The 17,500-nt window shown below is 46.6% G+C and overlaps 1 protein-coding gene across 1 annotated transcript in view; it reads right to left on the bottom strand.

The window, feature by feature from the left end:
• LOC103179055 (DEF6 guanine nucleotide exchange factor) overlaps positions 1 to 17,500 on the bottom strand; it is a 77,318-nt gene that overhangs the window by 40,563 nt on the left and 19,255 nt on the right. Inside the window, exon 2 of the mRNA XM_007894122.2 lies at positions 1,078 to 1,218. Coding sequence (XP_007892313.1) covers positions 1,078 to 1,218 — 141 coding nt within the window. The remainder of the gene's footprint in view (positions 1 to 1,077; positions 1,219 to 17,500) is intronic.

Raw genomic sequence — 17,500 nt, 5'->3', positions numbered from 1 at the left:
ACAGCAGTGTCCCACAAAGAGTCATAGATTGAGTGACCAATTTTATTTAGGGGATTGTTGGCCAGGAGACAAGAGAAACACCTCCTCCTTTCAAATAGTGTCGTGGGATCTTTAACGTCCACCTGAACAGGCAGACAGGACCTCGGTTTAATGTCTCAGCTTAAGGACGGCACCTTCCACAATGGCACCCCTTCACACTCCGTTCCCCCCCACCCCCAGATGTCAGCCGTGATTGTGACCTCAAAGACCCCATTTTGGGCCTTGAACCCACAAAAGTGTGACCCAGAGGCAAGAGCGCTACTGCCTGAGCCAGGCTGATGAGAGCAATCAATACTCCTTCGGCTGCCCATGCAGAGTCAAGAACGACTATCTTCGTCTCCAAACACGGGAGCGATGGTATGGGCTGATGCTGCATTGAAACACTTTAAGATTGAATTTGGCACCAGATTAAACTGACGAAACCTTTCTGGTCTGGTCTAGTTTCTCAGACTATTGATGGATCATTGAGGTTTGGGGAAAGCTTCAAGCCTCCTCCATTCCCGCTCTCAGAATTTGGCAGCACATCTTAGAATAACACACTGTGCTGTCATTGAGAGTTGCGATGTCCACACTGCGCTAGAGCCAGAATACACCCCAGATACAATCCAACGCAAGCAGGCACTTATTTCAGGAATAAGACTTTTCAAGTGGTTCTGAGAAGATTACTGACTACAAGCACGAGGCGTAAGTAGTTCAAGTATAAATAATAATCCTCGCATTTGATACCAGGAGAACAACTCAAAGTGCTTCACAGGATTTACTGTAAAGCGTCACAACTGCGCATTTGTAAGCAAATGTGGCAGCCAATTTGCAAACAGCCACAAAGTGAGTCATCAAAGGTGGTACAGTCCCACCCTCCCCCCCAGCAATGTGCTGGAGTGTCAGCCTAGTAGGGCTTAGTAAGGCTTCGATTAAGAAATATAAATTTTGTTAAACGTGCCCAGGATTCAGTGACTGACTACAACGTTCACAACATGAACAATAATCAGCCCAAAGTTCACCGTGACCGTAGCAGATAAACCTGCGCTGTGAGCTTACCTTGTCCAGGATGTACTTGTTGAGGTAGGGCATGTAGCCCTGGCTGGATACCGGCCCATCATCATCATCTCTGAAATGCTCCTCGAGGGCCACGGGGTCATGAGGGATGTGCAGCACTGTACACAGGTTGTGAGAGAGCACCTGGAGAACACAAGCAAACAGTGGCATTAACTCCTGCACCATCTCCAATACCCAACTTTAGGCACCTCCAAGCACTGTGTCTGTTACCTTAGAAATCCAGCAAGATAATTGGGCAGCACTGAATACATACAACAGCAACAACAACAACAAAATTACATTTATATAGTGCCTCTCACGTCGGAAAGACGTCCCAAGGTGCTGGACAATTAAGGGTCCGCATCTGAGCTGGGGGTTGGAATCAAGGGGGGAGGTGTGTGGGGGTGAGGGGGGGAATGGGAGGGTGGCCGAAGGCATGACCAAAAAGGAAGGTCATGAAACTGGTTTTGAAGGAGAGGGGTGAGGCGGAGGGGCTCTAGGATGGAGTTCCAGCTGAAGGCCCAACACCCGACGGTGGGGCAGACAGGGCTGGGGACATGAAGCAGGCCAGTGCCCACCAATCCGAGGGAGAGGACAGGTTGGTATGGTGTTAATAGGTCGGAAACTACCCTTGAACATAGTTCCACCCCACTCAGGCGGCAGCTTTAAACTCAGCATCAGCAACATCAGCCCTCGCTGACCTGCCGATGTCCCTGAAAACACTGGGAGGAATGAGTAGCGCAGCCCCTTAACAGCCAAACAGCTGTAGCTTCTCTCTGCTGGAAGTCAGTGTCCAGTGTCTACCTTTTGATAGACAGACACACAGACACTGACTGTCAATGATGGCACTGTCTGACTGACAGTCTGCACTACAGAACAACAAGATTACATTTGTGTAGCGCCTTTCATGTCGGTAGGACGTCCCGAGGCGCTGAAACCCACAGAATAAGCCTCAGGTCAACAATATTCAATGTTGCTTTAAATATTGTTCTTTTTCCATTTTTAAAATCTAAAATAGAAACGTCAGATAGTCAACACCCAAAATCTGCAGCGACAGCTCAGACCTGAAAGATTACATAAAATGAGAAGCTCACAGGAAACTTTAAAAAAAAGGATAGAAATAGCGGTGGGAGACACTATCCTGGGTGAAGGACACTATCTAAATGCACGTTGTTGTTGTTGAGTATTTGGGGATATCAAAACAGGCAATAACATACACACAAATCACTAGAGATTTCCCCAAGTCAGTCCGGAGTGGAATGCACACTCTCTCCCTGGAAGGACACATCCTGCTTACCTAATTCCAGAAAGTATTAGGTGCCGGTTGGGTATCCCAGAGTGTGCGTTGGGGTAACTGCTGGAGTCTAACCAGTTAAAACCGCACACCTTGCCATTGAGAGCACAGTCTGGCAAGCTTTCCTGCTGCTTGTCCAGCTCGGACCACCCTACCCGTTCGGGCTATGGCCTGCAGTGTTAACAGGAGCTGAGTGGGTCGAGTTGCTCCCGGTATATAAACTTCAGCAAGAATCCCCTGACCTGTGGGCCCCAGGCTCTCGCAGAGGCTTCTCTCCTTGCGGTGAGGATGTAATATGTGGCGTCATGTACCTGGGCTCGAGGTATAAGCAACGATTAGATAAGCCGTAGCTCTTCACCCTCACAGAGAGAAGTAGGTCTCAGTGGGGGCCATATAGCAGTAGTAGTGAAGACTCTGTCCCAGGACAGGCCACAGTGAGCAGAGCTTATCCAGAGCTGAGGTCTGCAGTGAGCAGTTGGCAGCAAGCACAGTGTATGAGTCTCTGACTCATGTGGTTCTGCCTTTCTGTTCATCATTCATCCACAAAATACAGTTAATTCACTTTACAGTATATCCTGTGAAGAGCTTTGAGACGTCTCGAAGACGGGATAAGGTGCTATATCAAATGCACGGATTATAATTATCATTTCCTGCCTCTGTCCCTCTCTGTGCTGATTTATCTCTTGGTGGGTTTGTTCTCTGTCTCTTTCTCTCTCTACTGTGTATGTCCTTCTATCATTCTGTCCATCTCTCTCTCATCAGTCTTTCTCTGTGAGTCTGTCCCTCCTCCTGATGTGAAAGCGCTAAATAAATGTAATCTGTTGTTGTTGTCAGTACAGTATTTCATTGTGCCCGGCTGTCAGGCTGTCTCTGGTGAGCCTTTCCCTCTCTCTGTCTGTGGCAAATTATCTCAACCTATCCTGCTGCTTCCCATCGCTGTTCCCCCCGCACTCACTCTCAACCGTTTAACACGGAGGCCGTTACACTGTACATTTCCCTATTCCCGGTACGTTACTCAAGTTTGACACTTAAGTAACTCTCTCGTCCGTTAGTTCTCTCCTCCTTCACACTCATGCCTGTTCCTCCTCCCAGCCCCCCCCACCTCTCTGTATTCCTTCATGGAATCCAACTCATGTTAAACCTAAGCTGTACACACTGCGTATGTGTGTGTGTGTGAGGGTGTGAGGGTGGGGGCGAGGGCTGGAAGTTGAGGTGAGGGCAGTGATGGGAATATAATGGTTGGCCTTCATATTCACACAATGTGAACACCTGGGTGTGGGTATTTATTTAGTGTAGAAGCTGCTGCTGGCACAGCAACCACACTCTGAGGCAGGACCGGTGTACGCTGGTATCAGGGAATATCCCAGACGATCAGACCACTTGCTAACCGCATGTGCAAAGACCATGCCCCTGGCAAGCGATCCACCAACGGCTTAACAACAAGTAAGGTTCTTACTTACTGCTCGGTAAACAGAGGCATGTGGAGTAAGGAAACTTGCCTCGGGTTTCGCCCCAGCCGGGAATCAAACCCAGGTCCTCTCGATTGTGAGGTGAGCGCACTAACCACTACGCTGCGGGACTCCTTAATATAGTAATCTAACACCGCAGTGAATAAATAATAGTTTCACCAACAGGACACAGAGACGTGAGGGGTGTCAAGTGAATGTGGTGGGCACGTTACTGCAGTGATGGGCAGGTCAGGCCTGCAAACCAAGGCATTGGTAACAATGCCTCAATAATTTGGTAACTCAAACCATGACTGTATTATTCGCTGCCGCGTTTTACCCACAAAATATACAATCAATTCACTTTACAGTATATTCTGTGAAGTATTTGAGCCATCTCGAAGACGTGATAAGGCGTTATATCGAATGCAAGGATTATATCATTATTATTATTGGTACCGAATAGCTGTGGAGAATAATATAAGGTTAATTTTCAAGATGCAATGTTAGTGCATATTGATGATGGAATGGGAAGATTGGTGGATAGAAAAATAATCCTTGCGTTTGATATAGAGCCTTTCATGTCCAAAAGATGTATAAAAGTGCTTCACAGGATTTATTTTAGAGTATTGTGAATGTATTTTTGTAGGCAAATGCGGCAGCATGCCTAGTAATGTCCCACAAACAGTGACTAATTTTAATTGGGGGATTGTTGGCCAGGACACTGGCAGGAAATACTCTTCTTTTTTCGAATAGTCCCGTGGGATCTTTAACATCCACATGAACAGGCAGACGGGATCTTCGCTTAAGAGCTTATCTGAAAGTCGGCACCTCTGACAATGCAGCGCACCCCAGCACTGCACTGGAGCATCAGCCCTAAATATTTGAGTTCAACATCCTGACGCGGGCCTTGAATTGGTTTGAAAGCTAGAGGTGAACACTGCAAAATTCTTCTCTTTGTGTAAGGATCTGTTTCTATAAGATTCCAAAAGCTACCTTTTAGGACTCAGCCAAAGAGTAAAACTGCCTAAAAACAACGACAAATTACACTTGTACAGCGCTTTTCACGTCAGGAGGATGTCCCAAGGTGCTGGACCTTCAGGGATTTGGACCCAAGCTGGGAGTTGAGGGGATCAGGAGGTGTGAAGGTCAGGAGGGTATCCAAAGGCACGAATGAAGAAGAGGAACTTGAGATGTGCCGAGAAGGAGGCAAGGGAGGGCGCGAGGCGAAGGGACTGTGGAATGGAGTTCCAAAAGGTGGGGGGAGAGAGGCTGATACAACAACAACAACAACAAGATTCCATTTATAGAGCGCCTTTCACATTGGGAGGACGTCCCAAAGCGCCGTACAGTTGGGTCAGGACCCGAGCATTGGGGGAAATGGTCAGGGTGAGGGGAGGGAAGGGAGGGAGTGAGGAGGGGGGAAATGGTCAGGGTGAGGGGAGGGAAGGGAGGGAGCGAGGAGGGGGGAAATGGTCAGGGTGAGGGGAGGGAAGGGAGGGGGCAAGGAGGGGGTAGAGAGTTGAGAGGGGAGCTGAAGGCACGGTCAAAGAGATGACCGTGATGGCTCAATTGCTGATGGTGGGGCAGGCTGAACGGGGGACGTGAAGCAGGCCAGAGCTGCTGAGCAGAGGGTGCGGACAGGTTGATATGGCAATCGTTCTGGGATGCTACCCTGGGTGAGGAGCGCTGTACAAATGCAAGTTGTTGTTGGTAATTAAGGGTAATTAACTGAAGAGTTCTTTTGAGGTTTCTCTAAATAATTCTGGGACAAAATGGTTTCTAATAAGAACAACAACTTGCATTTACACAGCGCCCCTCATGCAGGGTAGCGCCCCAGAGCGCTGGACAGTGGGAGAGCACGATACCGAGTTGGGGGGCAGAGGGAGGTGACCATAGGCACAGTCAAAGAAGAAGGTCCTCAGGGGCAACTTGAAGATGGGGAAGGCAGGGGCAAGGCAGAGGGATTGAAGAAGAGCGTTCCAGAGTTCAGGGGTGCGGTGGCTGAAATGGAACTAAGACATTATTGTAGCTCAGTGGTTAGAGCACTCGCTTTGCAAGTGAGAGACCTGAGTTCAATTCCAGGCAGAGGGCGAAACCTTGGGCAAGTTTCCTTACTCCACACAGAGCCTAATAATAATCCCTCCAAAACCAAAAACAATAATAAATTGGTCATATTCAGTCTACGACTGTTTGTGGGACATTGCTGTGCGCAATTGGCTGCCGCGTTCGCCCACAAATATACAGTCAATTCACTTTGCAGTATGTTCTGTGAAGCGCTTTGGGACGTCCTCCCGACGTGAAAAGCACTATATCAAATGCAAGGATTATTATTATTACAATCTGGGACACAGCAATGGCATATCTAAGTTTGGATCAAACTTTTGTCAGAAGAGGAAGCAATCTGAAAATTGAGTGTGGCCTTCTAACAAAACTACAGACACAGAAATACTGTAAAGCAGGGTTTCCTTTCTTGCGATCTTGTGAGGTCGAGAATTCAGCTCTTTTAAAAACAGTGAGTATCAAGCCCGTTTAGTTTCGACTGGGAGCTGGTGGGGGAGCAAAGTGGAGAGGAGCTGCTGTAAGGAACGGAAAGGAAAAGAAAACAATGGGTGTGGAGCTGCAATCATCATTAACCTAAATTATACATCGAAATTCCTTGCAAACCACGAACGAGGTTAGACCTTGAGTCACTTCAAGGCTGTTGCTTCCACAGATCCTGCAAATGGTGGTCCCCACCTCACTGCCCACGCAGCCTCCTGCAGGGAAGCTCTGAGACACAGTAACCAGCTTCACACAGATCACCTTTCGAAGATGGAAATCCAGCCTCTATATTAATAACCCGGCATTTCAGAGCACACAACCATGGAACGTGAAACTTTATACACGGAACATCAGCCGTTACCCTGAGCAACTGGAGACAATAAATAAGCCTCGCATTTGATAAAGCACCTATAACGTCTCAAAGCACCCATTGCAGAGTTTTTCTGTGAGGTGTATTTTGTGGGCAAGAGGAGCAGTCAATTTGCACATAGCAGTGCCCCACAAACAGTCATGAAGTGAAGGACTGGTTTATATCTGTGGGATTGTTAGCCAAGAGAAATCCTCCAGTTTAGGTTTCCATTACCATGTATTGAGCTCATATATTTGCATAAAAAGGTCGGCTTTGTCATTTCTAAATGTGATCTTTTATGATAAGTTCAGGTTTTTACTCAGCCTTCTTTGTGGGTCAAAGGGCCTCCTGTAGGATAGATTACACCATCCTACGTGAAGAAACAAGCTCTTACAGGACAGAAGGAGGATATTCAGCCCATTGTGCCTGTGCCATCTCTTTGAAAGAGCAACCAAATAGTCCCACTCCACGCTCTTACCCCATAGCCCTGCAATTGTTTCCTTTTTAAGTACCTATCCAATTCCCTTTTGAAAGCAATTATCGAATCTGCTTCCACCAGCCTTTCAGACCGTAACAACTCTCATGTACATGAACACATTAGCATGAAGTAAATGACCACATTAGGGACAGATATCAGCTGATCTATGCAGTGCCAGACTGATCTTTATCAAGCAGATACTATGGCAGTAATATTTTTATTGGGGATTTTCACTTAAAATTAATATCTTGAATGGCTTTGCAAGTTGAGATTAATCAGAAATGAAAATTCCACTTGTGCAGGCAACAACAATAATTTACATTGATACAGATCTTATCACGTCAGGAGGACATCTCAAAGCACTTCACACGTATTCAGTAGCACTCTCATCTCTTGGTCAGGTATTTGTGGAATCAAGTCTCACACTCCAGACTGACACACAGCACAGTGTAGCAGGAACACGTGGGAAAGGCTTAATTCTTCGGACAAGAATGTTAGCTGTTAGCTGGCCAGGTGGGCATAACACCTTTCAAAAAGAGAAGGCAGTTTCTCCGAGTGTCCTCGCCAACCATCCTGTGCTTTGCAGTAAGTACAGTGACTCCTTTTGTAGGCAAACACGGCAGCCATTTGCACCAGCGACATCCCACAAACAGCCATGAGGGGACTGATCAAGAATCTGGAAGCTTCTTTGCCAGGACATCAGGAAGGAAACTCCCTTCTCTTTTGAACGATGTCATGGGATCGTTAATATCTACTCAATACAATGCAGATGAGAACTTGGTTTAACATCTGAACTGAAAGACAGCACCGCAGGTTTGCACTGGAGCATCAGCCCAGACTGTCAAGCTATGTTGCAACATGGACCTAAACCCACAACTGAGGCCAGAACGCCAATGACGACAGTTGTTTTAGAAAGATTAGCGTAGTTTCACTTCTCCATTCAAAGTGTGTTCAGATCATTTTCACGGTATCAAATAATGCAACAAAAAAAGTATTCAATAATAATCCTTGCATTTGATATAGCGCTTTTCACGTCGGGAGGACGTCCCAAAGCGCTTCACAGAACACACTGTAAAGTGAATTGACTGTATATTTGTGGGCGAACGCGGCAGCCAATTGCGCACAGCAATGTCCCACAAACAGTCGTAGATTGAAAATGACCAATTTATTATTGTTTTTGGTTTTGGAGGATTATTATTAGGCTCTGTGTGGAGTAAGGAAACTTGCCCAAGGTTTCGCCCTCTGCCTGGAATTGAACTCTAACCACTCAGCTACAGGACTCCTCCAAATTTAGAGATACACAAGGTATCTTTAAAGAAAACTTTAACAATATTTTAAAAGATACTTTGCAGTGTCCTTTCAGACCACACTCCAGGCTCGGAATGAATACAGTTTGTCTTTCCTCGACCTGTCCCCCGTATTAGTATTTAGTTATTTCAGCAGTCACCGTGTGAAGATATCTTCTTTAAATAATATTAGTAAACATAGTTTAGCAACCATTCCTGCAAAGCACAGGATAGTTGGCATTTGATATAGTGTCTTATCATGTCGTCGAGACGTCTCAAAGTGCTTCACAGAATATACTGTAAAGTGTAGCGACTGTTTATTTTGTGGGCGAATGTGGACAGCACACAGCAATGTCCCGCAAACAGACCGTGGAGTGAGTGACCAATTATATATATGGGGGATTGTTGTCCAGGACACCGAGAGAGAGAAACTCCCTTCTCTTTTCAAATATAATGCTACCCTGTGATCTTTAACATCCACCTGAACAGGCAGACAGGACTGCGGTTTAACGTCTCATCTGAAGGTGGCAGCTCTGACAATACAGCGATTCCCCCAACACTGCAATGGAGCGTCAGCTTAGTCTGTTTGATTCTAAGTCCCGACCTGGGGCTTGAACCCACAACCTTCTGACTCAGAGGCGAGAGTGCTACCACTGCTCCAGGCTGAAATGCAGAGTGCGGCGTTGGGAAGGAGAAGGCCTGGCACTGCGATGGCAGAGCCAAAGCTGCCTTCTTCTAAACATCTAACACATTTAATTTGAAAGCACAGGAAGTGTGATAACATCTACAGCAAGGGTAGCAGCACACACTCACACACACACACACACACACACTGTGGCCTGTGCACATCGTGAAGATGACACTGGATGCAACACAATTCATTTTAACCCAAATGTTTCTGAATCCCAAGGTTTGTGCAAAATCTATTACTTGAACTGATGCAAATATTAAAATAGGCGAATATGACATTTCTTATAACCCACTAAGTGAACAGAAAGGATCAGCTAATTTCCTGTTCTGCACTTCCTCTCCAAGGCACACTCGCTGTTGTTATAGTTACAAGGATGATGACATAGTTATAGCTTCCTCCGTCTTTCTGAAACATGACCATAGTTTTGATCATATTGCTTTAACTTCTAATATTATAAGAGCGGACTTGAAAGACTAGAGACAGGTCACGCTGCCCACTATATCATCTTTCACAGTATTTATTATAGTTTCACCCGCCTTAAATTAACCAAACCTCAGAAAGCAGCAATACAGAGATCTGTTTCCTCCTTAAAACACATCAATACAAAGTTTTCGATGTTCAAGTTAGGTCCAGTCCTCCACATCTTGTATTCTCTCCTTTGCCAGGCTCCACACATCAATTACCCCATCCGCTACAGGCTATACTGGATCCTAATCCCCCCAATCCTCTCTCAGACCATCAGTTCCCTTCACAACCTTTGTAATCACTTTCAGCCCAATGCACTGCTTTCGATTGACCTTCTGCTTGTTCCTCATTGCTTTCAACCTACCACCAATGACCGATGTTTCAATCAATAAGCTCCCATTCCCTGGAACTCTCGCCCCAAATACCTCTGCCACACGCACAGTTCCTTCACACCCAGGATAAAAATGATGAAATGGATAAGTCTTTCAGAGACACAGCAGCACAAGTCTGCCTTCTGTGCTGTAAAATTCTACAATTCTGAAAACTTATCTTTGAACCATAGAACCATTCACCATAGAAACGTTCAGCACTTAAGACCACTCAGCCTATCGTGTCTGTGGTGGTTCGTTGAAAGACAAATCCCTTCAGTCCCATTCTCCTGCTTGTGTCCTCGTTCCCTGCAGATTACTCCTCTACGGATATCATTAATAAATAAATAATCCTAGCATTTTGTGCAGCGCCAAATATTAGTAGGAAACCTCAAAGCACTTCACTTTTGTCAGAACCTGAAACAACCTGAAAAGTTAACGTTTCAAGTCATCGACCACATGCCTTTATCCTAACATTAGAGATATGTGTGTGTGTGTGTGTGTGTGTGGAGGGAGAGTGTGAGTGTGTCAGTGACACAGCTTCAACATTCTCCCATCGCTCTACTGTTCCTAATTGTGCTATTGCCCATAATACACTTCAGTCAACACTCTCAGATTCCTCCTCTTATCCTCCCTCACAGTGAAGAATAGTCTTCACTGATAGAGAGGATAGAATAGTCTTTGAAGTGCTCAGTGAAGCCATTAATGCTTGAAGAGGAGGGACATGGTAAGCCATCCCCAGCAATCAGATAGAGTGATGCTATCATTACTGCCTTGAGCAATGCCAATAGCACCCTGGCCCTTGATTTGTTCCTGAAGAAATATAGCTCATGACACAATACATCACCTTGCACAGTGATACATTCACACTTTAGGCAACTAAAATACTAGGAAATAATAATATAAATGATAAATAACCCTTATATTTGAGATGTCGGATTATTCCATCGTCAAAATGTTTCAAAGCACTTCATATGATTTATTGTACAATGTAGTGACTGCGTTTTGTGGGTCCCACAAATAGCCATGTAATTAATGACCAGTTTTATCTGGGGGATTGTCGACCAGGACACCGGGAGAATCTCTCTTAGCAAAAGCTCCCATTACCAAGTAACTAGTAACTAGTTTAACTTTTGAATCAATTACTTGGAAAAAGTCAGCACTGTCATTTCTAACCATGACCTTTGACTGTACATTAAGGTTTTACAAAGCCTTTTATTGTGGACCAAAGGTTGATAAGATTCCACCTTCCTAAACAAGCTCCTGTACAGTTACACATCAGTAACAGGAAATCCATTCACATTTTCAAGACTGAGGTGAATAGATATTTGTTAGGTCAGGGTATCAGGGGTCTTGTCTGATGTCCTGCACCACGCTCCATGAGCCAATTACCCCGACCATCGCTCAGGCCCACTGGCTCCCCCCCACCCCAGCGGACTGAATTTTCATCGTCACTTTTCAACCCCTCCACAACCTCCTGTACCTCTCCCTTCCTGGTCACTTTCTCACTCAGTCAACATCTGATCGCTTCAGGTCCCCCAATCCAACCTGCCCGGCTTTTTGAAACTCCATCCCAGAGTCCCTCCACATCACCCGCTTCCTCTCCATCTTTAAAGCCCGTCAGCTTGGTTCAGTGGTAGCGTTCTCACCTCTGAGTAAGAAAGTTGTTCAACTGCGCTTTTTGGTCACCTCTCTCCCCCAAGTTCCTCCTCCACTCCACCCCATCTTTCCCCAGTTTAGGCTTCCTGGTAGTTCTGTTTAGCACTTTGAGAGATCCTCCGGATGTGAACGGCGGCGCTGTATAAATGTAAACATGTTGTATAATCCCGGGTATACTGTACATTTAGCTTCAGGGAAACAAGTGCAGCGTTGCTCTCTGAAGTGAAATACTCAGCCAGTTTTACAGCCGGTTTTACAGAACTCAAACATCAGCAGCGAGATCAGTAAGCAACGGCTGAAAAGCTGACCTACTTTGCCAACGTTCAACCCGCAATGAGCGATCCCCCCCCTCCCCCACCCCACCCAAGGCATCACTCAGTCACCAGCGTTCACCAGCCAGACAGCAGCGCTTGTACTCCTTGCAGTTAACAGTGAGGCAGCGGATTGTAACTAAAGCTGCCCACCATCCCCCATAACCTGTAAGGTGTAGTGACTGTGTGGTCCACTCTCACCCGTCACAAATCCAACCCCCAGCTCAGGTGCAAACTCTCAACTGTGCAGTGCCTTGGGACGTCCTCCTGACGTGAAAGCCCTTTAAAGCCCTCCATGATCCTGCTCTTCCCTACCTCTTCCCTATTTTAATGACCTATTAAAATATCACCAACGTATCCATTCCCTCCTCTCTGCAGGCACTCGCCTGCTCCATGTCCCCCACTCCACTATTGGTAGTCGGGCCTTCAGCCTCTCTGCCTCCACCCTCTGGAACTCCATCCTCGAGCCCCTCCACCTCGCCCCCTCTCTTGCCTCCTTCAAGGCACGTCTTAAGACCTTCCTTTTCGACCGTGCTTTCAGTCATCTTCGCTCCTCCACCCCTCTCTGATCCCAGCCTGCAGCTTGGGTGCAAACTTCTCATTGCCCAGTGTCTTGGGACATCTCCACGATTTGAAAGGTGTTACGTAAATGCAATTTATTGTTGTTGTTGTTCATGTAGTATAACTGGGGCAAGTCATTCCCAGAATGTCTGCGTTTGATTTCTATGCCAGCGACCAAGCAATACTAATAATATAAACAATCCTTGCATTTGATATAGCGCCTTATCACATCCGAGACGTCTCAAAGTGCTTCACAGAATATACTGTAAAGTGCAGTGAGTGTATATTTTGTGGGTGAAACCTGACAGGCCATTTGCGCACACAGTGTCCCACAAACAGTCTTGAATGACAAAATTATTATTTTTTCTTGGAGGGATTATTACCTCCGGAAAAGCAATCCTCCAATCGATTAATAACCGGGTTCCTAATTATTGCGAGGTGAACAGAGGCGTGTGTGGAGCAAAGAAACTTGCCCAACGTTTCGTCCTGCCTGGGAATCAAACCCTGGTCCTCTTGCCTGTGAGGCAAGCTCTCTAACCACTACGCTACAGAGCTTCACACATTACCTAAACATAGCAATGGATTACAGGGAACCGCCAAGATTCCACTCTCTTTAAGACCATTGATTCCCTGACAGAAGAGGCTTCTGCACACATTGTCTCAGATCATGCCCAAAGACCTTAACCTATGTCCCTCCTACATGCTGGAGATTTTCACCATTTCCACAATTTTTTTTTCTCAAAATAATAATAAATAATAATCCTTGCATTTGATTTAGAGCCTTACCATGTTGTTGAGACGTGTCAAAACTCTTCTAAAGATTTTAATAATAATAACCCCTTGAAGTGCGCTACATAAATGCAAGTTGTTTTTATAATCCTTGCAATTGCCTTATTGCGTCTTTGAGAGGTCTCAAAGCATTTCAAATAATATACTAGGAAGTGACTTGACTGTATATTTTGTGGATGAAACACGGAAGCCATTTACGCACAGCAGTATCCCACAAACAGTCCATACAGACAGGACAATCTGCTGTCAGAGACCAAACATTATCATAAAGAATCGAATAGAAACAATCGTGGATTCAGTGACCAAATTTTTTTAAAGGGACTATTCCCCCTCGGAAAAGCGATCAGCCAATCAACCAACAAGCGGGTTCCTACTTATTGCTCGGTAAACAGAGGCGTGTGAAGTAAGGAAACTTGCTCATCATTTCACCCGGCCTGGTAATCAAACCCAGGTCCTCTCACTTGCGAGATGAGCGCTCTAAGCACGACAACAACAACAAGATTTCATTTATAGAGCGCCTTTCACGTCCGGGAGGACGTCCCAAGGCGCTGGACAGTTGGGTCAGGACCCGTGTAGGGGGGAAATGGTCAGGGTGAGGGGAGGGAAGGGAGGGAGCGAGGAGGGGGTAGAGAGTCGAGAGGGGAGCTGAAGGCACGGTCAAAGAGAAAGGTCTTGAGACCGGCCTTGAAGGAGGAAAGGGAGGAGGCGGCGAAGGCACTGGGGGATGGAGTTCCAGAGCCTCGGGGCTGAGAGGCTGAAGGCCCGGCCATCGATGGTAGGGCGGTTGGGGCGGGGGATGTGGAGCAGACCGGAGCCAGAGGAACGGAGGGTACGGGCAGGTAGGTAGGGGGATAGTAGGTTGGAGAGGTAGGAGGGAGCGAGGCCGTGAATGGCCTTGTAGGTGAGGATGAGGATCTTGAAATCGATCCTCTGGGGGATGGGGAGCCAGTGGAGGTGAGCGAGGGTGGGAGTGATGTGGTCTCGGTGTCTGGTGCGGGACAGTACACGAGCTGCAGAGTTCTGAATGACCTGCAGTGTGGAGGGAGGTGAGGGAAGGCCGACGAGGAGAGAGTTCCCATAGTCCAGCCTTGAGGTGATAAAGGCGTGGACCAGAGTTTCAGCCGCGTGAGGGGTGAGGTAGTGCCGTAGTCTGGCGACATTCCGGAGGTGATGGAAGGCGGTGCCAGTTGTGGCGCGGATATGAGGGAGAAAGGACAGCTCAGGGTCGAACAGAACCCCGAGGTTCCTGATGGCTTTGAGAGGTGGAGAGTGCGGCCTTGGATGCTGATGGTGTCAGCGCCTGAGGTGCGGAGGCGCTGACGTGAGCCAATCAGGAGGGCCTCAGTTTTGCGCACGTTGAGCTGAAGAAAGTTGTCTCTCGTCCAGGACTCGATGTCGGACAGACAGCTGTCAGGACATCGGGGGTCGTGGAGTTGAGGGTAGAGGAGGAAAGGTAGAGTTGGGTGTCATCCACATATATGTGGAAGTTAACCCCATGTCTGCGGATGATGTCACCACAGGGGGAGCATATAGAGGGTGAAGAGGAGGGGACCGAGGACAGAGCCCTGAGGGACACCGCACGAGACAGTGCGGGGGGTGGAGGAAAAGCCATTCGTGGAAACAAAGTGAAGACGGTGGGAGAGGTACGACCTAAACCACTCAAGGACAGGGCCTTGAAGGTTGAGGTGGGAGGACAAGCGGTCCTCAACCCTGCACTGGAGTGTTAGCCCAGACTGTGAGCTGAAACAGTGCTTATGTTTCTAGGGCTGTTGTTGTCTTCAGTTGAGCGACAACATGGAAACCAAAAATAAGACAGGATTTGAATGTGCGCACACCCTTGGTCGAGCTCCCAGAATCCAAAGGCAACAAAAAGCAGAAACAATAATCTTTGCATTTGGGTTCAGCGCCTTTCACATGGAGAGGAAGCCTGACAGGATTTATTGTGATAAACACAGAAGTCGCTGGGAATACGCTGCAGGTCAGGCAGCATCCATGGAAAGAGGAAAACGAGTTAACGTTTCAGGTCAATAATAAAAATAATAATCCTTGCATTTGATATAGCGCTTTTCACGTCGGGAGGACATCCCAAAGCGCTTCACAGAACACACTGTAAAGTGAATTGACTGTATATTTGTGGGCGAACGCGGCAGCCAATTGCGCACAGCAATGTCCCACAAACAGTCGTAGATTGAAAATGACCAATTTATTATTGTTTTTGGTTTTGGAGGGATTATTATTAGGCTCTGTGTGGAGTAAGGAAACTTGCCCAAGGTTTCGCCCTCTGCCTGGAATTGAACTCAGGTCTCTCACTTGCAAAGCGAGTGCTCTAACCACTGAGCTACAGGACTCCACACCTTTGGTTTGATCATGTCAATGACATTTCAGGTCAATGATGAGAGGTCATTGACCTGAAACGTTAACTTATTTTCCTCTCTCCATGGATGCTGCCTGACCTGCTGTGTGTTCCCAGCGACTTCTGTGTTTATACCAGACTTCCAGCATCGGCCTTTTGTTCAGGGTTTACTGATTTACTGTGAAGTGGAGTGACTGTGTATTTGTAAGCAAACACGGCAGCCCAAAAAATGCTCACACAAGAAAGAGTTTGTCTCAATCTACCCACACACTGTGAATGGCCGTCACTGGAGGATGGAAATATTGTGTCACAATAACTGATGGCTTCAGTACATTACTGTTTGACTGACACTGTGTACGGGTGTGGATTGTGCGCCCAGTTCTTTGCTGAATAGGTCTCCCTTTCTTCCTGTGTTGCTTTCCCTCAGTATCTACCTGAACAGCAAGTGTAAACAGGAAATCCAGCCAACTGGCAAAGTTCCTGAATTCCAACCTCTGCCCGAAGCCACATGACGGCCTTGCAGTGTATTATGAAACGGCAGAAACAGCCTCTTAACTCAGCCAAAGAATGTCCACGGGCCCTGCCGACACGCAGCAGCACAGAATAAAAATATAACTGCATTTAGTATTGGGAATCTGCAAGGATAAGATCGAATGGACCAACCAAATGATTTTCATCTCATCCCAAGTAGCTGCAGTGTACTGTGCAAACAACACCCAGTCTGGATTATACAACTCGAAAAACCCCACAAAATTTACTATTTTCAGTAAAAACAAAATCGCCAACACATAAGCCACAGGCTGGTCTCTCTGGTATTCCCAGTCACTGCTGTAGCCAGGACACCATGAGACCTCAGGCAAGTTTCCTTACTCCACACTAATCTGTTTACCTAACAGTAAGTAAAGACCCTGCTGATAGTGACGAGGAGGGGAAGATGGAGGGATGAGCTAGTACTGAGGCTCGTAAAATAGATTACTGTTTCAATATCCCATGACAGGGTTAGCTCCTGTGATGCTAATAAGTTAATGCGTTGCTGGATGGGGGTAGCTGTGCTGGAAACGATTTCCGAGGTGAACATGTCCAGTTTGTGTTCAGACTTGTTCACTCGTTGAACACATTACAGATTTACACACTCTACAGAAAAGGCCAGGAGCAATTAATTGAGCAGTGTGCTTGTGGGAGTGACTGATCATTGCTTTATTCTGGTTGAATGTTTAACCTTTTGTGGAATATCCTGCTGAGCAAGATCCCAAAGAAAACCCTCTTGGCAAGGGAATAGAGAAGCAGCAAAGATAATGTGTCCCCTTTGGGTCTGTTGCTAGCAACACCACACACACAAAAAGATATTTATCAATTACTGGTGAGTTTCCTTGTGTGTTTGAGGTCAGTGGCTAACATCTCAATACTCAGCAAACTGGTGGCACAAGGATTCCCAAAAGAATACCGAATGGGATTATACAGCATTTTAGATCTGTTCCTACAAGCCTCCAATCAGTCCTATTCTAATCAACGGGGAGAAATACTGATAATTAATAATAATCCTTGTTTGATAAATCACCTTTCACGTTGGGAGGATTTCTCAATGCACTGCAGAGGATGTATGTAATTGCAGTGACTGCGTACTTTGTAGGTGAGCGCAGCAGCCAAATTGCACATAGCCACATCACACAAACAGCCATGAGGTCAGTGACCAATTTTATTGAGGCATTGGCGGCCCGGAGGAAGATACTCCCTTCTCTTTTCCATGTACCATCTGATCTTTAACTTCCACCTGAAGTGGCTGAGAGGATTTCGGTTTAACGTCTCATCGGAAGGATAGCACCTCTGACAATA

The sequence above is a fragment of the Callorhinchus milii genome, unplaced genomic scaffold (genome assembly GCF_018977255.1).
Source record: "Callorhinchus milii isolate IMCB2004 unplaced genomic scaffold, IMCB_Cmil_1.0 Scaffold19, whole genome shotgun sequence".
NCBI classification, from domain to species: Eukaryota; Metazoa; Chordata; class Chondrichthyes; order Chimaeriformes; family Callorhinchidae; genus Callorhinchus; species Callorhinchus milii.
The sequence above is the reverse complement of the archived record's forward strand: the minus strand, read 5'-3'. Positions and strand labels throughout refer to the sequence as shown.